The 21,953-nt window shown below is 39.0% G+C and overlaps 1 protein-coding gene across 13 annotated transcripts in view; it reads left to right on the top strand.

Moving 5' to 3' along the window:
• Nucleotides 1–21,953, top strand: part of MYCBP2 (MYC binding protein 2) — a 193,871-nt gene that overhangs the window by 10,529 nt on the left and 161,389 nt on the right. For all 13 annotated transcript variants that reach the window (XM_082784816.1, XM_082784822.1, XM_082784820.1 and 10 more), the window contains exons 2-3: nt 13,670–13,745; nt 21,169–21,384. In XM_082784816.1, the coding sequence (XP_082640942.1) occupies nt 13,670–13,745; nt 21,169–21,384 (292 nt within the window). The remainder of the gene's footprint in view (nt 1–13,669; nt 13,746–21,168; nt 21,385–21,953) is intronic.

Below are 21,953 nucleotides of genomic sequence, written 5' to 3'. Positions count from 1 at the left end.
TGTGCTCTCTTTAAGTAAAGTTCTTCCTTAATTTCATGGAGTTGATTCTCTAAATTAAAATTCCACTGATATGATTTAAAAAAAAAAAAAAAAAGCTTTGTACACGCTTCAGTTTTGGTGGTCGCATTTGGATAGGAAAGTGGCCAGAGGTTCTAATACTGTTTTTGCTATGGCAGAAAGACCTTTTTATTTTCACCTAAGCAAAAAAAAAAATAAAAATAAAATAGCCCTAAATCTGTCTGTAGAGGTGAGAGATGCAAAATGATTTCCTCCACACTGAAAAACTAGAAGTAGAATACTTCACTTACATATATTCTTGCAGATCTAGTTTCATGGATAATGTTTCAGCTAATTCATGAAAAATCAGGTAATTACAGAAAAGGAACTATACCTGTCAGTGGTTGTGTTGAGAAAGCATTCTCTTTGTGCAAGGAATACTTTGTAGGTGTGCTTCCTTGTGCAGTCACTGTGTTACTAAAACAGCACAAAAACAAACATTTTATTTGTAAAAGGGAAATTTCTAGATACTGTTTTGCTGTTCTGTCATGGTTAAATTAAAATCAGATCTGTTTCACTTGTGTAGTTGGCTTAAAGGTTTAAAAAGGATATTCCAGCAGGCTGAATAACCTGCTTCCTTAAGCCTCCAAAAATTAGATTTTCGAGGAAAAAGGATGCTAATTGTTTTAAAAATTCATGTAATAGTAATAATGATACCATATTATGTCATAAACTTGAGAAATTGCTCTGAGTTATGAAACTAAGAAGTCGTGATTAAAATGATGTGCAATTGCTGCTCACAAACAGCAGCGCATTAAATTCCCAACTGAGAAAGTAAGTAATGTTTTTTCTTTTTCTGTACCAGAGTGTGCTTTGATGTCTTAACTTACGTGTAGCTTCTGCTTAGCTCTGTATTCTTCCCCATGCAGTGTTCTCCCAAATCCATCAGACTCCTTTTTTGATTTTTTTTTTTTAACCTTTTCTCTTCAGATCCTTTAGAAGCCCAGGTTAGCCTGTCCTACTAGCTTGCTTCTGTTTTTCTCCTATTTTAATTGGATTGCAGTTGATATTCCTTGCCCCGATTTATGGATTGAAGTGGCCAGATTTTGATGATTTTTCCATTTGTAGATACACTGCTTAAGCTCTGACTTGCCTTTTATATTGGCATGGTGAAAATATACATCAGAATGCTTTTTTAATAATGCAAAGAAGATAGTACAGAAACTGGTAATGGTTTGGGGGACATACATGTGGCTGTTAGAATGAGCGTTGAGCTATTGCTCACTTTAGTAAAAAGTGGTGGAGATCTCAGATGTACCACATGAAGATAGTAATGCTTATAAATATTTGAAGTGATCTGAAGATAATGATTATTTTTTTTTGATTGCTGATATAAAAAATAAGCTTTCATTATGCTGGGAAAGGCTTGATTGTACTCTCTAGTTGTGTTTTGAGATCTGTCACTCAAGCTGAGTGGTTTCCTTCTCTGGTGATTCTCACCAGTGAGTTCCTTAAAACATCTGGGGATGCCTGGGGAGGAGTATCCACAGGCACTAGTAGGTGCTGGGGGGCTGGCCAGCTGCAAAGCAGCTCTGAGAAGTAGCTTGGGGTGCTAGGTGTTCAACATGCTGACTTTGAGCCAATAATGTGCCCCTGTGGCAGAGAAGGCAGATAACCTTCTGGGCTGGGTTAGGAGGTGTTGCCAGCAGGTGATCCTTCCTCCTTGTCCAGCTCTGGTGAGGCTGTATCTAGAGAACTGAGTTCACTTCTGGTCTCCTCAGTACAGGACAGACATGGAGCTACTGGAGAGAGTCCATCAAAGGGCTACACAGATGCTGAAGAGACGGGAGCACCTCTCCTCTGAGGAAAGGCTGAGGGAGCTGGGACTGTCAGCCCGGAGAAGAGAAGGCTCAAGTGCAGTCCTGTCAATGTGTGCAAATACATGGTGGGAGGGAATGAAGAAGAGTTAGCTGGGCTCTTCCTGGTAGTGGTCCCTGACAGGACAAGAGGCAATGGACACAACAATCATGGAATTCAATCTGAACACAGGGAAACACTTTAAAAAAAAAAAAAAAAAAAAAAAAAGAAAAAAGTGAGGGTGACCAAGCACTGGAACAGGTTGCCCAGAGAAGTTGTGGGGTCTCCTTCCTTGAAAATATTCAGAACCCAGCTGTGTATGGTCCTGGGCAGCCATCTCTAGCTGACAGTGCCACAGCAGAGCGGTTCCTAGAACCACAGCATGGCTGAGGCTGGCAGGGACCTCTGGAGCCTGCCTGGTCCAGCCTCCTGCTCTAGCAGGAGGTTTATAGGAGGCTTACCTGTTGTCTTCTGATGGGGGTGTCCCAGGGAACAAACCCCAGTGGTGTTGAACAGTCTGTACTTGCAGCAGGGATGTGCTCAGGCTGTGGTGGTCATGTTACTGTGAACATGTATTGGACTTCCATGCCGTAGTTCAAGGGAAGTAGGGGGAATCAGAGGGGAACTGTAAAGGTAGCAGCAGATGCAGTTTTAAATAAAAGCTACGCAGGTGTCCTGATGTTCCTGGAGGAAGAGGTGCATGGTGACAAGATCCAATTGCACTGTTTCGTATCGTCAGCTCTTGTGAGCAGTTTCTGGTTTGTCCCAACGTTTTGTTGACTTCCCTCCCACCCTTTCTTTGGTTTTATATTTGGTGGATGTTTATCAGTTGTTAACAGCAATGGTCTATGCCCTGTAAAAAAAAAAAAAAAAAAAAAAAAAAAGATTAAAAAGCAAGTAACTTCTTGCAATAAAAGAAGAAATACAGTCCCACAGTTTTAAGCTCTTCAGCCTTGATAACACTTTTTTCTTTAATATTCCCTTTCCTACATTTTGAAGTTGAATAGTTGAATTTCCATAGCAAAAAGACAGTGAGTAGTAAGTGTCTTGCTGACAGGCACACTAGTATTTATCAGCTGTGGTTCTCCGTTACGCTATTTGATGTTAAGATCAAACTTGAAACTGGATTACAAATTAACAGCTGTTTTGGAGCACTTTGGAGGATGGAGTAAATGGCATGGGAGATAGGGAAGCCCAGCAGAGGCTGCAGTTGCTTTAATGCCTCTCCGTAATGGCTCTACCCTTCATCTGTGTGATCATGTATCAGATAAATTATTTAGAAGATAAAGCACAAAATACACATCATTGTAGTTCATCAGAAGAGTACTGATTTTTTTTTTTCTACGTGGCTGAAAACTGATGCAGATCCAGTAGAAAAGACAGTAGTGCCTCATTGCCTCATGATATGTTAAAACAATTACAATCAGTGGTGAAGGCAAGAAGAGTGAAATAACAGGCAAGAGAGTAGCTTGGTGTTTTCACCAACCTGATTAAATTCCCCTGTATGTTGGTTAAAAAAACTGGCAACAGGCTGAAACAATTTCAGAGCTATAAGGAATTATCTTGGAGGCTTCACAGATGTATGAAGTTCTAAAAGACCAATATAAAGCAGATTAATAAACAGCTCCTGAATTAAAAAATGGATGAAAAAAGATTTGATGTACTTTATAGACTACATTTCTAAACGTACTTAAAAAAAAAAAAAATCTATAAATCAAGGTGGTAAATTAGACAAGGTGGATTTATGATGAGCCCTGTCTGGGTGTAGTGGTTTAGCCCAGCAGGCAGCTCAGCACCACACAGCTGTTGGCTTCACCTGCCTGCCTCAGTGGGAGGGGGGAGAGAACTGATTAAAAAGTAAAACTCATGGGTTGAGATAAGGGCAGTCTAATAGGACAGAAGAGGGGTGTGTGGGGGGAATACAAATAAATAAATAAATAAATAAATAAATAATACACGAAACAAGTGATGCACAATGTGATTGCTCACCACCTGCTGACCAGTGCCCAGCCAGTTCCTGAGCAGCCCCCCAGCCAACTCCCCTCAGTTTTATTGCTGAGCATGCCATCATGGCCAGCCTGGGCCAGCTGTCCTGGTTCTGCCCCCTCCCAGCTCCTGGTGCACCCCCAGCCTGCTCACTGGCAGTGTGAGAAGCTGGGAAGTCCTTGGCTCCGTGTCAGCACTGCTCTGCAACAGCTAAACCATCAGTGTGTTACTAACAATACTTTTCCTCCTAAATTCAAACACAACGCCATTCCAGCTACAGTGAAGAAAATTACCTGTCTGTAACCAGGACACTGGGAAACAATACTTGGTCACTATTAACAGTTACCTGAAACTCATTTTCAAAAATTATGGAGGAAGATTAGTACTTGCCCAAAATGCTAAGTGCTAAACTTACTCTGAGTGAGATGATGGTTAAGTTAGGACCCAGCTCCAGCTGGCTGTGGACCCAGCCTGTCCTTCAATTTGGCTTGCTGTGAACTGAAGCAAGCCCAGAATAACTTGTAGTAGATCAGCTAGGAGTATAAGAGATCCCTACATTTAGTCTTGGGTCTGCTCTGGGAAACACGCTGAACTTCAAACAGGTGCAAATCAGAAAACCTAGTGTTGCCCCCATCTACTCTGGCTGGACTGTAGCCTTCCTGTAGTTGAATATTTTTGCCTTGCCTTCCAGCTGCTAATTTGGCTGCTCCTGTTGTAATGTAAAGTGGGTTTATACCTGTTGAGAAACCCACTGTGGCTACGAGCTGCCAACCGGCCCGCTGCCAGATGGCCAATGCCGGGAGCAGCCGTGGTTGTGCATCTGGATCTGTCCTAGGTCCTGAACCGCTCCATCTCCGCAGCCGTGTTTTCAGAGAGAGGATTGAGGTTGGAGATGAAAATGTTTGCAGGTGATGCAAAGCTGGGAAAGATTGCAAGTATTACTGAAGATAACAACCTCAATAAATGTTTAGCTCCAAGGGAAAACAACCAATGTGCACAAGTGTAAAACCAAAGTGAATGCAAGTTAAGGTAAAAGAATGGTAGCTTCTACACATTGTATAAAATTATGAAGTGAAGGTATCATACTGTTGGAGTGTTGTTGTTTTTTTGTTTTGTTTGTTTGTTTTTTGTTTCCCTGAAATGTAGATTCTTTTCTGTAGAAAACCTGAAGTAATGCTTGGCCTTTTGTTTGTAGCTGAGGATTGGGGGGGGTTCATTGTCTCTTTTCCTGAAAAGCTAGGTATGACTATAAGACAGTGAAATTCGTATCAGTGACTTAAATGATCTGTGGTTTGAGCTGAAAGAACTGAGACTGTTTAATTGGCAGAAGACTTATTTCTCCTGAGAATTGAAATAAATTCAGGCTGGTCATGGAAAAAGAGGAAAATAAACTTTTTTCTATCATAAATAAATAAATAATAAAAAAAAAAAACAAACACAAAACAAAACAAGCCATTAAATTGTCATAAGGAAGATAAAAACCTCACAAAGAGCTTGATTAAGACCTCACAAAGACCTTTCTAGTAGGATTACCAAAGACATGTTGACAGCATGATCAATAGTATTGGCTGTATATTGGCAGTATTTAATAACTTCATAAGGAAAACACCTCTCAAGGGTCTCAAGAGTTATGGGTTAACCTTGGAAGGCTAAGCAGCGTGCAGCCACTTGCTTGTTCCCTCACCTGCAGGGGGATGGAGCAATGAGAAATGGAGAGTAAAAGTAAAAAACAAACTAACAAAAAAAAGACCCCCTCAAAAAAAAAGAAAAAGCAACAACACCCTTGTGTTTTGATGTAATTGGCTAATTATTGAAGGAAAAGTGAACGAACAGAAAGAAAACAAAAGTGATGGAAAGGCAATGACTCACCGCTCCACAGGTTGACCCATACTCATCCAGTTACTGAGCACGAGATAGCTAACCTCCATGAACCCTTTGTTTTCCCTTTTTTGCTGCTGGGCATGTTGTTATATGGCATGGAAAACCCTTCAGTTAGTTGGGGTCAGCTGCCTGGTTCTGTCCCCACCAACCTCTTGTACACCCCCTGATCTACTCAGTGGGAGCCTGCAGGGTTGTCTCTCACTACTCAGTCTCCCAGCTGCTGTTGCATAACAGATTTTTTTCTTTCCCCTTTCTGAAATCTGCTCTCCCAGAGGCCCAACCAGTGTCACTCGCTAGCTCAGCTCTGGCCAGCAGTGAGTCACTTTTGGAGCCGGCTGGAGCTAGCTCTGATCTGGCCTGGGGTAGCTGCTGGGCTCTACTCACAGATGCCATCCCTGCAACCACCCTGGTACATTGCCACGTAATCCCAATATAACGTTCAGCTAACATTAGTGTGTTATCAGCATCGTTTTGGTTCCAAATCTAAAGCACAGCGCCATATGAGCTGCTATGAAGAAAATTAACTACATCTCATTAATGTAGTTATGAATTAAGTGGAATTTGACTTCCTGTGCTGGACCAGGGAATGGAAAAATTAACCTTTTTGGTTCCTTCCTAGACACTTTTAATGATTCTAGACTGTTCTCCACTTGTCAAATTATGTTGTAGATTGTCTGTACATTTGAAGTTTGAAAAGTCTTGTTAAAGGTCCTGTACACACTGTCCACATCACAGAATCACAGAATGGACGAGGTTGGAAGGGACCTCTGAAGATCACAGAATCACAGAATTTCTAGGTTGGAAGAGACCTCGAGATCATCGAGTCCAACCTCTGACCTAACACTAACAGTCCCCGCTAAACCATATCCCTAAGCTCTACATCTAAACGTCTTTTAAAGACCTCCAGGGATGGTGACTCCACCACTTCCCTGGGCAGCCCGTTCCAATGCCTAACAACCCTTTCGGTAAAGAAGATAAAGCAGATCATCCAGTCCAACCCCCCCTGCAGAGCAGGATCACCTAGAGGACATTGCACAGGATGGCATCCGGGCGGGTTTTTAATATCTCCAGAGAAGGAGACTTCAAAACCTCTCTGGGCAGCCTGTTCCTGTGGTCTGTCACCCTCACAGTAAAGAAGTGCCCCCTCATATTCAGCCAGAACCTCCTGTGCTTTAGTTTGTGTCCACTGTCTTTTGTCCTGTCACTGGGCACAACTGAAAAGAGACTGGCTTCATCCTCTCAACAGGCTCCCCTCAGATATTAATACACATTGATGAGGTCTCTCCTCAGTCTTTTCCAGGATCCGTTTTCTTTTCCATTGATCCATCTGCATCAAGCAGCTCTCGATGTTGCATGTAAGCATGTTTTTTGTCATGCATTTCCAGTACCCACAGGTATTGGCTATATCCAAGATAGTGTGTGTTTGATTCAAGTGATTGGCTTGTCTTAATATAAGCATATACTTTAGGTGTGGTGGTATACTTTTCATCCCTTGTTTTCTTGTTAGCTTTGCATAGTACCATAGTTTTCATTATGCTAATTCCCACAGAAGTCTGCTTTTATGCCTAAATTTGCTGTGTTTGCCGATCCAGATGGTGAACAGATGAAAAGCTCAGTATGTCTCTACTTGGAAGCATAATCAGAAACATAGCAAGGTACCAGGAAAATGCTAAACAATGCTAGAAAAAATGTACTCATTCCATAATGTACAAGCACAGTTACAGAGCAGTCAAATTTTACTTCAGTATGTAAACACAGGATCACAGAATGGTTGAAGTTGGAAGGGACTTCTGCAGGCTGTCTACTCCCACCTTTCTGCATAAAGCAGTCTTTTTCTGCAAAGCTACTTTCCAGTCAGTTGGCTGACAGCGTGTATAGGTGCGTGGGGTTATTCCTCCCCAGATGCAGGACTTGGTGTTTCCCTTTGTTAAATGTGATGACATTGCTCTTGTCCCATTTCTTCAGCCTGTTGAGGCCCCTCTGAATGGTGGCATAACTATCTCATGTGTCGACCACTCCTCCAGATTTTCTGTTATCTGCAGACTGGCTTGAAGTTGGACTCTGTCCTATTATTCACAACCCTATGATGCCAGCAGTTTGGCCAGTTTTCAGTCCACATTTATCTAGATTGTACTTCCACAGTTTGTATGTGGGAGTGTTGTGACTGACAGTGCCAAAAGCCTTACCAGTGTTGAGATAAACAATATCCATTGCTCTCCTGTTACCTGCCAAGCCAGTCTTTTTGTTGTAGAATGAAAGTTTGGTCAAGCGTGATTTCCTCTTCATAAATCCAATCTGACTGGTGTCACTTCCTTGTCCTTTGTATGTTCATTTCAAGGATTATTTACTCAATCGGTTGATGAAGCTGACAAACCCGTACTTCTTCAGGTCCTTCATCACCCATGAAGACAGGAGGAACGTTTGTTTTCTTCTGGTGGTCAGGAACCTGTGCCAGTTATGACCTTTCAAAAATTGTTGAGAGTGGCATTGCAGTATCAGCAGCTAGCTCCCTCAGTACTTGTAGGTATATTCTGCCAAGTCCTGTTGACGTGTGCATGTCCACTTTATTTAAGTATTCCCTACCCTGATGCTCCTCCACTGAGGGTAAGTCATCCTTACCTTCCCTCTGGCCTCAGCAGCATGTGGTTGCTGAATTCTAGTCTTACCATTAAAGATGGAGGTGCTCAAAGTCTCTTGTGACCTGGTCCTTACCCTGTTAAGCATTGGGCTCACGTTTTCCCTAGTATTCCTTTAGTTACTTGTACTTTTGGTCCTTCATATCCCATGCCAGATTCAACTCCAGGTGGGCACTGGCTTTTACACACTCATCCCTGAATACTCAGGCAGTTTCTTCATTCCTCCTGGGTGACTTGACTCTGCTTTCATCTCTCCTGTTCTTCCTGTGCTTCCTTTTTACGTTTGAATTTTGTCAGGGGCTAATTGTTCCGCCACGTAGGCCTCACGTCACCTTTGCTTGACTTCCTGCGTGTGTGAACAGGCTGTTTTCGAGCTTGGAAGTTGAAAATGAACTCTCCTGCACCCCTTTCTCTGGGAGGCCATACCCCCATGAGATTCTTCAGAGTAAACCTCTGAACAGGCTAAAGTCTGCTCTTATGAAGCCTAGGGTTGTAATTCTGCTTTTGCCTTGCTCCTTTGTCACAGGACTCCAAACTGCAGTGTCTTGGTGTTATTGCAGCCATGACTGCCCCCAACTTTAATGCACCCAACTGGCTCTTCCTTGTCTGAATGCCAAGTCCAGCAATGTGCCTTGCCTCCTTGACTCCTCAATTGTCTGTGTCACTAAATTACCACCCAGGCACTCTGGAAACCTACTGCATTGCTTGTTCCCTGCTGTGTCGTCCTTCCAGCAGATAGTAGGATGGTTAACATCCCCCATAAGGATCAAGGCCTGTGAGGTTTCTTGTAGGCCTCACCAACTTTTTCCTGTTCAGGCTGCGTGTAGCTGACACCCAAAATACTGTCATATTGGTCTGCTCTAATCCTGACTGTTAATTTCTCAACTGGCTTTAAGAGTTGTTGAGAACATTGTCAGCTATTTTGTCTCTTGTCTAGATCGTGAAAAGGACAAGGACAATTCACTTGCATTATGCAACAACCATGATAAATGTTCTGGTGAAGTTTGGATGTGGGAAGATAAAGGAAAATCATCAAACTAAATGGTAGAAGTGTGAAAATTGTGTTTGCAACGTCTTTTTAGGTATAAATTAAAAGCTTCCAGACTAAAAGGAGGGAGTACTGAAGTCATTGCATTTTCTGGGCAGTCATTTTATATTGATGCAACTTGGTTTACTCAAAATAATCTTCTCTTCCTTATCTCTCTTACAAATAAGTCTGTAGTATTTTAGCTCTTCAGCAGTGACTTAGGAGTAGTGGTGCTTCTGTGTGCTATTGTGTGACTGTAAAGATAAGGCTTTGAGAAAACTATGACAGTCAGGTGTTGTAATATGTTTATTTAAAAAAGAAAATCACAAAGGCGTTTGGACTTCCTGCAAATCCAGTACCACCCTGATGGTTTGCTGGGTGGAACTTGAGGTAAATAACACTCAGTGCACAAAACAAATCTGAGAAGCAACAGAAGTTTTAAGTTCATCAGTACTATTAAGCCTTGGGGGAAGTGCTCTGTTTGCATTTCCTCAGGTTTTTCAAACAGAGTAAGATCAGTGGTTTTGAGGCAGTCGAGGAGCATCCCCCAAGCAATGCAGCAAATACTGCAAACGCTAGCTAATGCTACTTCTGATTTGAAACCAGATGAGCTAAACATGCTGTTACTTCCTTCCACTAGAGATGCCACAAAGCTGAATGGAAGTTGCAGTTGTGTCATTTAAAAGCCCAGCAATCTGTTGCCACTTTTTTTTTCCTTTTGGTTTGAGACAATTGCTAAATATTTGTGAGTTGAACATTGAGAGTTGAACATCTGTGTGATTTTATGTCTTTGCTTTTATTTTCAGTGGATTTTTCTCTAAAGGCTGTAATAGCACAGCTTACGCATTCTTTGCCACAAACATTTTATTGTCAAGGTCTCCTCGTGTTCTTTAGTCGTTTGATTTCCTTTGTGGTCTAAATCAAAACTAGTAATTTAGTCTCAAATGCTAAACAGTTTACAGAAAACCTGCCTAGGTCTTGCTGATAATCAAAGTTTGGTTTGTGTGTGATGCTGATAAACAGAATCAATAGCTGGCTTGAAAGTTAAAAGCCTTTTCTCACTGGAATTAGACTGTTAGCAGGGAGTTTCAGGACCTTTGCACATGACAGTTTACAGCTATTTACAATTGTGAACCAAAATTTAATTAATAATTCAGCTAGAAAATCCAACCGAACCAAGCCATATCAGGTGTTGTTAATCTTCAGCCAGTAGAAGAAACAGGCAGATAATTAATGCTTGTGGTTTTGAACTGGAAATGACTCATAATCTTCTTAATGTTATTTTTCATGAAAATATTTGACCACATATTATCTCTCCTATCTCAGTATTAAACCTCCTGTCACAATGGCATGTAACTGTAGAGCTGTGAATATCATGTATGTCTTTGATATATGCAGGTAAATTGTAAACAGCTGGTATGAATACAGAAACGTCTATAAAGTTAGTGTTGATGGGTGTTTTTGTTTGATTATTTATTTTTAATAATTAATTGCTTACTAGTTCTGAAGTTTCTTTTGGATGCAAGGTGAAATTATACTTCCTGCAAAAAATGTTTGAATTTCAGTATCCTTGAGATTTTGTTTTAAGAAAAGAAAACCAGGAAGAGAAATGCAGATTTTCAGTATGGCTTTTCTATACCCAAGTAGTTTGCATGCAGGACTTTATTTAAGCCTAAAACTTGCAGAAAATAATGACTACAGTAGCGGAGTGACTAGGAAAAGCTTGCATTTGCAGCATCTATAATAGTTGATGTATGAATGTGGGAGATCACAGCACCACCATTTGGACTCTGAAAGAGGAAATAAGCCCATTGCTGATCTTTTCACTCACTAACTGAAGAAGACATTATCTAGGTATTGTTGACAAATGAAATTAGTCCTTAAAATGGCAAAGGTTTTGTCACTTTGGAGACGAACCCAGTCTTAGACAGGAGAAAAAGGAGGTTTCATTTTGAGGTATTTATTGATAAATACAGCCGATGAGAAAAATAGGCACCAAAATAGGGACAGCTCCTGTGAAATATTTACAAAATGGAAAGGAAAAAGTGCTCGTGATGTTTGCAGATTTTAACAAATTTGGAGACTTTACAAGGCTTTTGGCAGGCAGGATTAAATTTGAAATGTCTTGGCAAGTTGAGTTACTGTCCTTTTTTTTTTCTTTAAAAAAAAAAAAAAGAATAAAGAGAAAAGCCCTTTTGAAGTTGGCTCTAGTAAGTGCAAATTGTACTGAGCAGTTTTATTGTACTGAAAGGCGTAATTAAATGTACAACTAGGTAAAGAGTAATGCAAGCTCAGTTTGAAGGTTTGCAGGAGAAAGTTTTCATGTTATTATGGCTTCTGTGAAGCTGGCCTGGTAATACCTAGAATACAGTTAGGTGTGACCTTGGAGGCATATGAGGCAACTCTTCCTGCTCTGCTCAACAGTGAATAAATAAGTACTGTCTCAGTTTTAGTCAGTGTGGTTTACATTTGGTATTGGCTAAGAGAGTCCACAATAAATCCGGACTTCTGCACCTGACTTTAGAATAAAAGTTTTATAAGAGGGTATTTGGTCCAGAGAAGATTGAGTGACTACAGTGTTGTGTTTGACAACAGAATAAGGAAGAAGAACTTGTCCAGTATAAATATAACTAAATAGTGAAACAGACTATGGAGGGTGGTTGTGGAAATGCAGACATTAGAGATTATGTGGATTGTTATCCCTCCTTACTTCCTCTTAAATACATTGGGCAGACTCTTATACATTGATCCTTTACCATTGAAGGGACCTTAGGAGGTCATCTAGGTTCTCTTCATAAGCTTTAACATACTGTATTTTTTTCCCCCTCAACTAAATTGCCTCTCTTAACTACCAGGATGATGGTAGTTGTTCCTTTTTATATACAAGACTCAAAATTTATAAGAAAAGTGGTGAAGCGATTTGTTTTTGCAGGAAGTGTCTTGAAGAAGTGTGTGCCACCCTCTGAGTGTTAATAGATGAAGGTGGGAAAGGTGATGAAATGTCTAGTGGGCAGCCTTTTGGGGATACTCTTTGCAGGGTTTCTTTGATCTTGTTTTGTGACTGGTGAGTGTCAGTCAAACTTCAGTTTCTAGCTGTTGCCTGCTGGACCACAAGAAGTGTATCCTCTTGAAGTCTGAACACTGTATAGGAGAGAGTTGTAAGCAATATGCTTCTAGTCCCTCAACTATTGTTCAGAACAAAGTTGTTCAAATAACGTATCACCCTGATTCTCAGTCTCTTTCCAGTTTGTTCCCTGAAATTGAAACTAGTGATTTTCAGATTCCATAGTTTTATTTCTCCAACTAATCTGAACTGTAAACCATTTGAGTAATGTTTGAGTGGCATAGAAGAATGTTAGTACCTGCTGCTTAAAGTCCAGTCTAGAACGAGCTGTGTGCTGCACAGATAACATCTGCCTGTTTTGCTGAGGGCTCGTAGTCCGAACAGAATAGAGAAACATAGAGTAGGTTAAAATGCATACATCTCAAGCAGAGTTTTTTTGGTGGTGGTGGCAAATGTCTGTGTGTGTGGCGTCTCTTCTACTTTCGTGTCTTTTTTTTTGTTGTTTGTTTGTTTGGTTTTAATTGGATAATAGAGGAGAAAAAGAATGTGATAGGAATGAGGTGTGGGCAGAAGAGGGTTAGAGGAGCGTGTGTTAGCTGGAGCTGTAGTATGAAAAGATGGAAATAAAAAGTCTATAAGTTGAGGGTGGGGAAAGAACACACTGAAGTTTTAAAAGTGGCGTGTTCAAACGTTGTAGTTTCCTTCCATCGCCTGAATGCTCTGCCAAATGGTGCATCTGTGAAGATGTCTTTTTGTATAGGGAGGCTTGAATCTTTATATCTGGTAAAGCCTTTACAAAAGGTGTGTGTCCTGGTGTGAACGTTCTGGTTTTGGTAGGACCAAAACACATGTTCTGGTTCTGATGTAACCAGTTATGAATCATTAAGTATTCTAATTTCTAGCATCGGTATGGTACTAATGGGCTTGTAACAGAAACAGTAAGGTAAAAAGTATGAAATGGAGGGTTGTTCTTTTTTCTTGCCCTAGCAAGTAGTCTGCTTAAAATAAGGAGAATAAAGGTTCTCGATCCAGTGGAGCATTAGGAAAGCACAATTTTAAAGACGTCTGTACACTGAAATTTTGACTGTATTGGTTCGTATTGCTTAGGAGAAAAAGTTTTAGAGGACTTACCACATATTTTTATTTGCTGGTACTGCAGTTTACCATGGGGAAAGGAAGGAATTTTAATTATAATTATGTTTTCTGCTTTTTTTTTTTCAGGAGTAAGAAACTTTTTAGCAAGAAAAAATTGAAAAGGAAACAGAAGACTAAATTAAAAGTAAAAACACGCAACAAGGTACGTGTGTAACTAACTTCTAAAAGTTCTGACTGAAAAACGAAAGTAATTTCAGTTGAGAGATGTGAGAAAAATAGCAATTCATTTGTTTTGAAAAGATAACAGTCCAGCTTTTTTTTGTCTCTTTACTGCATTCTGTGTGACCATGATACCAATGTTAACCTTTTTATTCCATGCCGAACATTAGTAGCAAATGCAATTGGATATGACCAGTGTTTTGTTTCCCCAATTCCTAAACTGTAAATATAGCTAAGAAACATATTGGTCTTAAAGTTAAATTTTAAGAGATGCACGTCTAGCCAGGAGTTAGAGACTAGTGCTGTAAAGTTCTGTCCATATTGGCTGAAGGAGAAAGGGAGCAAGCACATAGTGTCTACATAATTCAAAGTTATCCTTGAAAATTCCTCTGCAGTGGAGTAGATGATACTTAACAGTTTGTATTAATATTTTCTCCTCTGTTCATATCGCTTTAAACAGCTGGGAGCAGTACGGTGAACTTCGTCAAAATGTTTACATGCTTGACTTTTTGCAGAAGCCTAGGCAGAAGTAGCAGTAGTTTGTAATACTGCTTTGCTGTACATGTATTCCTTCTCTATTAGAGAACTATTATTTCTTCATTAAAGGCAGAGTTTTGGAGGGATTTTCATGAAGGTTTACTGTAGGCATGGAGGATTATTCCTAGGTTTCTGCTGTAGTCAATGAGGTGAAAGTAGCTCTTTTCAAGAATGGTTCTGCAGGACACTACCACTGAACTATCCGGTGAAAGCACTTTCTAGTCAGTTGAATGCCCCTGTAATACAACTAAACTGTAGATTGCATTGGCCATCTTATCCGTCTTTGCCAAACCTCCTGCAGTTATTCTATCTCAAGACGGATGACTTTGGGAGGGTGAAGCAAGCACAATATCTCTTAAGTTTATATTGCCTTTTTGGATACTTACCAGATTGTTCTGCTTATCTCAACTAGTGCAGCTCCAGACCAGGGTATAGAAGAGACTTATCTTCAACACTTCTTTTGTCAGTACTGTACAGTGACGTGTTTCTAGTTCAAGCTAAATTTTAACCTCTTTTTCTGTCACTGTGAAATTAAAGTTTTTAGCCTTCATCGTTTTTATCAGACCCCCTGTCAACACAGAAAAACAAATTACAAATTAGAAGAGACAGTGCAGAAGGTGGTTAGTCTTTGTGTGTTGTCTGGTGACAGAAACTTGTGCTTTTAAAGGAAGGTAACATCTTTGATCAGTGTTACTCTATAGAGGGAAACTTGTTTTTCTGGATAGTTGTTCCCTAGTTGAACTACTACTTAGGAAGCTAAATCCAGAATTACTGTTCCCCACAAGCTTCATAGTCCAACATATTTACTGGATATAGTTGCATTGGATAAATGGATTCATAGGATCCTTTTTGAATGGCAAGAGAAGACATGAGCGTAATGATTAGATGTGAAAGGTAAATAAATCAACTAAGGTAAATATTTGTTGCTTTAAACACACTTTTCAATAATATGGCAACATTTTCAATGTCTTCTCTAGCACTCGTTGTTTCAACCTCAAGAGGGCATCCCTTTCTAAAAGATGCTTGAATTGTTCAAAGAATTTGGTTAGGTTTTATGCTCTGTGTTACACACAGGTTAGATCAGATGGTTATTTTAGGTTTACCATCTTTAACAACAGATTAACTTTCGTCTCTTAGCTTATAGTCTATTTCCGTCACATCTGAGAATAAACCATTCTTGCAGTTCAAGAGGAAGGAAATAAATTCATGAGAAAATAAGCTATGTCAAGATTTCATCTTTTGGTAAATCAGATTGTTCAGGTGGAAGACAAATGTAAAAGAAACCAAAGGGTTCTGGTTTTCCCAATTCTTTCCTTGCGTGTTCTAGAACATCACAGAGGACTAACTGAGAAGAGCACTTGTGAGTCTGTGCACTCCATTTTATTAAGAAAAACATTTAGGCTGCCTTTCGACCTCTTCTGCATAATGCACCCTTTTTTAGCAGGAGCTATACATTTACAAGGGCAAATCACACATCAGGGTATGGGTTTCTGTGCTTCATTCTCTCTCCCATAAGGTAGCCTTCTGTCTTTTTTTGGGAAAAAGTAACAAAAATAATTTTTCACCTTGGTGTACTAAGGCCATGTTTATGATTCATTACTTACATTGGCTTTGCAATTCCTCAGACTTGCATTTAGATTTCATTATTTAGTAGGCCAGATTTGAATTCTTATTTCTTCAGTATCTCTAAAACTTAAGAGGAAGACTTTTCTAATTTTATCCTAAGTTTATGAAGCATGTGGTCAGCTTTCTTTTTGTTTACCTAACATGTAGAAAGATTTTGTGAGGAATTTAACTAGGTTTATTGACTTTACAGATTCACTATCTATTCCTCTGAAAAAAATGTTTAAGTCCTTCTGACCACTGAAATGACCTTTCATTACTGTTTTCATCACTTTGTGTGGTTTCAGCTGAGATGTCTTCTTTGAAGTTTAATGTTACACATTTTGAAAGAATAGTATTTTGTTTAAAAATACTTGTTTCCAACCAATATTTAATTTCATATGTTTTGACAAAACAGAAGATGTGACAAATATTGTGTATCTCTTAATTTTTACAGTGCATGTTCCATAATATATCTCCATATAAGAGTTGTAGTGATAACAAGTGAAACAACAAAGGTTTCATTTCAAAATGTTGCACTTTTCATTGAAAAGTATAAATCTGCTTTTTGGTCTTGGAGCTCCATTTTCTTTAGGGCAATGATAATTTCATACTCTGGGAAACCAAATGCTTTGGGAAGGAAAAATGTAAAGCCTGTCTATCATCTTGTCTTCAACTTGGACATCCTAGAAGCTGTGCTTCTGGTCATTCTTAGACTTAGTGAGTGCTTTGGGTTATAATATTAAGTAATTATGTAACTAGAAAGAAAAAAATATTTAGAAATTCAGTGATAGCTGCTTTTTACCTTATCTCTAGTGTTACAAAAAGACATCTCATGTATTTGTGGATCCCAGTACACTTAAAAACAAAACATGCTATTTTAGTTTTTTTTGTCTTGAAGTAAAGAGTTCCATAGTTAAAGATCATTCTTCATTGAATTCATAGAAGTTTGTTGACATTCTGGTTTAATATGCAACTGTTTTCCTTCACAATGTAGAAGTATTTTCACAGAATCACAGAATAGTTGAGGTTGGAAGGGACCTCTGGAGATCGTAGAATCATAGAATCATTAAGGTTGGAAAAGACTTCCAAGATCATCTGGTCCTACCATCCCCTACCACCAATATCACCCACTAAACCCTGTCCCTAAGCTCTAGGTCCAAGTTTTCCTTAGACATCCCCGGGGACACAGTGATACCATCACTTCCCTGGGCAGCCTAACCACACTTTCTGAGAAGAAGCGTCTCCTAATCTCCAACCAGAATCTCCCCTGGCACAACTTATGGCCATTCCCGCTAGTCCTATCACTAGTTACCTGTGAGAAGAGGCTGACCCCCAGCTCCCCACACCTTCCTTTCAGGTAACTGTAAAAGAGCAATAAGGTTTCCCCTGAGCCTCCTCTTCTCCAGACTAAACAACCCCAGTTCCCTCAGCCGCTCCTCACAGGACTTGTGCTCCAGGCCCTTCACCAGCTTCGTAGCCCTTCTCTGGTCACAGATCATCTAGTCCAGCCCCTCTGCCAAGCAGGGTCACCTAGAACACGTTGCACAGGATTGCATCCAGGCAAGTCAGTGAATTTTGTGTCAATGAAATACAGCATCGTTAAAAGAATTGTCCTAACTAAAAATAGACTTTATTACTTCTCCTTGAGAAATGCTAAACTTTTGTGTGCTTGTACATTTACTTTTATTTCAGTCGTCTTTTTTTTCCTCTTAAATGAAAGACAGTAAACTGTTAAAGTCATAGTTTTCCTTCAGTTTTAACTTATTTTTACAACCTAACAGCTTGCTATTCAAAAGAGGATTTATTTAGTAGAGTTAAAAGGCCAATGATTTTAAACTGAGAAAACTAGGTAGTGTATTTCAAGATGATTCTTAAAGGGCATTATTAGGATTGTGACTATATTTGTCAAGTGTCTAACAGATGGACTATAAAGTGCTTCTAGTTTCAAAGAATTTACAATTCTTAGAAACAACGTATTGGGGGGGGAAGTGGAGATACAAGTAAGACATAAACAGCGGGTCTACATCATAGCTAGGAAATTAAGTCTAGTTCTGAGTCATTGTAGTGCTATGCTGTCTGTTCAGATGGAGCAGGGGGTTGTGGAGAACTGTACTGTAGTAAGGTCTGGATAGGAGGTTTTTGTAGCTATAGTTTGTGTACTTCTGTAGAAGAATGAGACACTAAACAGAATGGCGAAGGTGTTTTTACTATTTAAAAGCTAAAGCATTACGTAGGAAACTTTTTAATAGTTGTAAAGTATTGAGAATAAGGAAGGAGTTTTATTTCTGAAAATTAGTCAGCTTATTATTAATAGGCAAGAGAACAGGCATTGGTATTTTATCTAGCACTGTAATGTCTAAAATTATCTGTGCTGTTGAGATGATTTAGTCAACCTATTTCAAAAGAGGTGCTGTAAGCTACAGAGCTACAGAACTCAGATGTGTTCCAGAAGTTAAGTTCTGGAATAAAAGTTAGGCTGAACTGACAAGAAGGAACTGGAAACTCTTCACAGATGTTGTTAATTGTAATGCATGATACTAATCAGATCAGTGGACTTCAGATAGAGATCTGCCAGATAACTCTGATATTTTTCTTTTCCTGTAACTGTTAAGTAGGAAGTGCATAGTAAATGCACTTTTTTTTTTTTTTTTAAACCTGGTAGATTCAAGTGAATTAACTGAAAGCTGATGTTGGGTATTTGTCTTATCAGCAGTTGCAAAATCTTAGGGTATGTATATGAATATTTGACACAGAAAAGAGTCATGTTATAACCATTTAGTTTTCTGATGCCAAATTAATTTTAAAGAATATAATTGTTCTGGTTTTGGCTCTGATAGAGTTAATTTTCTTCATAGTGGCTGGTATGGTGCCGTGTTTGGGATTTAGAAGAAAAATAGCGCTGATAACACACAGATGTTTTAGTTGTTGCAGAGCAGTGCTTACACAGAGCCAAGGACTTCCCAGCTTCTCACGCTGCCGTGCCAGCAAGGAGGCTGAGGGTGCAGCTGGAGCTGGGAGGGGACAGAACCAGGACAGCTGGCCCAGGCTGGCCAAAGGGATGTCCCATAGGGTGTGGTGCCTTGCTCAGCCATAAGACCGAGGGGTTTGGTAGGGGTTTGGCAGGGCAGGTGCTGCCCTGGCATGGGCTGGGCATTGATCAGTGGGTGGTGAGCAATTGCACTGTGCATTACTTGTTCTGCATGTATATTATTATTATTTATTATCCCTTCCTTTTCTGTCCTATTACACTCTTTATCTCAACCCACAAGTTTTACTATTTTTTCGTTTTTTTTTTTCTGATTCTTTTCCCCATCCCCCTGGGTGGGAGTGAGCAAACGGCTGGTGCTTAGCTGCCTGCAGGGTTAAACCACAAGAGAAATAGCTCGTTGTCATTGATACCAATCTCAATCTGTTTTGGCACAGTTTGACACTGGAGTAACACATCATGCTGTATCTTGAATTCTTCCACTTTTTAATATCACGGGTTTTTAACAGCAACTTTATTAATTTCTTTCTGTTCATGTTGAACAAGAACTAAGCTTATCTTGCTTTTCCATCTCTAGTACCAGAAGTTTTGCTGTGCTCAAAAAATATATATCTGTATTTACTTTATTTTTTTAACTATATATATATATATATTATTCTTTTTACATTGCTTTTGTGAATTACTTCTAACACTGACATGGGTAACATAAATTAACAGTGTTGGATAAAACAGCCTGCAGAGTAAACCATTGCTTCTTTGTGTCTCAGCTTCTAATAATTTTGTAGTAATAATGAAAAGGAAGGATATGCAAATATATACCAGTGCAGTTAGAATTATACCACAGTCAAAAATAAAAGGAAAATTGTATGAACCACGAAATATCTTGAAGTTATTTTGAGTTTTAAGTTTTGTAACATATGGTGTTAAAATGTTCTGATTTGGAAGGCCTTGTTATTTCTGTTAATAATTAAAACATATGTCCAGGTAAAAATGTATTATGAATTTGACGTTCAAAGTTGTGGCTACCATAGAAAAATAAACCATTCCTTTCAAATATCAGTTCACTGGTTCTCAAACTTCTTTGGTAGTTGAAGGTCCTTTTCCCCACCCTTGTATGTGTATTTCCACTGTGATCTTTTCCATATCACTGTAATCTAATTTGCTTTGTACTACCCTGCCAAACAAATGCATTAATTCACAATACCTGGCCCCTGAAAGAATAAGAAAGAAGGAAAGAAAGAAAAGGCAAAAAGCCTCAATGCTCACCACTTCTGAAGAATTCAACAAGCAAAGAAAATAACCTTGTGAAGTTAGTCATAGCCCTGACTAGCTTAATTGTCCTTCAAATTTTTCCTGCCTTGTTCAAGCAAGGCTGTCCTGCATTCTTAACCTAGGCTTTCCTTCTTTACTTAGTCTTTGTGCCATCTGTCTACACCAGGGTATTATAGGGAATTCCTTACATTGACTCCGTATACCTTAAGTCCAGTTTCTCACACCAGCCTAGTCTTTGGTAGTACGCAACCTAAGAGAAAGTGTAACCTGGACTGTTTGTTTTGGTTGTGGATTTTGGTTGTCTTCCGTTTGTCCTATCTCATTTTACAATCTGAAGAAAGGGAGAATAAGGGGCAGAATTTCACAGGCCTTGACATATTATTTTTTTTTTTGCTCAGTAGTTTGTCCATTAGTTTTTCATTTGTTTTCTAGTTATACGAAATTATTATCCACGGTTCCTGCTGTGGGGAGGTTTTGAACTTGCCATCACGAAACAGTTAACACTATTAAAAATTTCTAATATGCATTTAGCAATCAGATTAAATCTTTATTTCCAGAGAATAAAATTAGCAACCACAATAAATAATGCATTTTAAAATTCAGTAATAATAACAAAACTGATCCTGGTAAGAAGATAAATCCTGAATTCTGCTCGTCATTTGGCTGTGGCACAGGTCTGAACCTTTCTTTAGTCTGCACTGCCTCTGTCCCTTTTCATTTTTTTATCCTGGTGTCCTCATCACAGTATGAGAGAGAGAGACTAAAGCCAGATGGAATATACTGAAATTTCTTCCTTTTCCTCCTTTCTTCCCTGCCTAAAATATGATTCATATCTCAACAGGAAAGTTCAGTCACCAGTTTGAGAACTGTTTGGTCAGCCAAAATTTCTAAGGCTCTGTTAAGATGACTTAAATTTAGCAAAGCTTGAAACTTCTAATAAGCTTCAAAACAGAATTTTCATTTATTTTTTTTTAAATCAACCTTTTTTTCCTTTTTTTTTTTTCAGACTGAAAACCTAGAGAGTACAGTAACCATACCAGATATAAGATTACATAGCAATCCTTCAGCTTTTAATGTTTACTGCAATGTCCGCCATTGTGTATTGGAGTGGCAAAAAAAGGAAGCATCTGTATCTTTGGCTTCAAAGAACAGCGTGCAGAGTGGGGATTCGGACAGTGATGAAGAAGAGGAATCCAAAGAGCCACCTATTAAACTTCCAAAGGCAAGTATCTCTTTAAAGTGTGCCATGTGTGTGGTTTAAAGTTTGTATGTTATGTCTTCTGAGATTTAGCAGTGTTATGGACAGAACAGTTGCATGTGGAAGCTAAAAGGTCAGTGACATTAAACGTGTTAGAGGTTATGTGTTAGATGGGTATGTGTTAGATTAAGAAAAGACTCTGAAGGGTGGTGCAGTTTTAAAAGAAATGGTGAATTAGAAAAAATAGCATGGAAATTCAGTAAGAGACCTCAATATTCCTTTCTTAAAATATAACATCAAATTACATACTTGGTTACAGTTACTATAGCAGTTATCAAATTGATGAAAAGCAGTATTCTTTCAAACTATTCATTTTTTAGCAAAGAAACTATTAAATATCTAAGAGTTCAAGAACTTCTGCTTATTCAACAATGATTTAGATGCTTGTTACAACCGTAAACTTTTAAATAACTATCTAGATAATATTGGATTGTTTAGATACCTATAAAGTAAGAAACTTTTATTATTGCTTTCATTTGCATATATAAATTTGAAAAAGGCATACACTTGAAGCTGTCTCACAACAAGTAGTA

Source organism: Aythya marila (assembly GCF_965140915.1).
Source record: "Aythya marila genome assembly, chromosome: 1".
Lineage (NCBI taxonomy): Eukaryota > Metazoa > Chordata > Aves > Anseriformes > Anatidae > Aythya > Aythya marila.
This window is presented reverse-complemented; position numbering and strand designations above follow the sequence as displayed.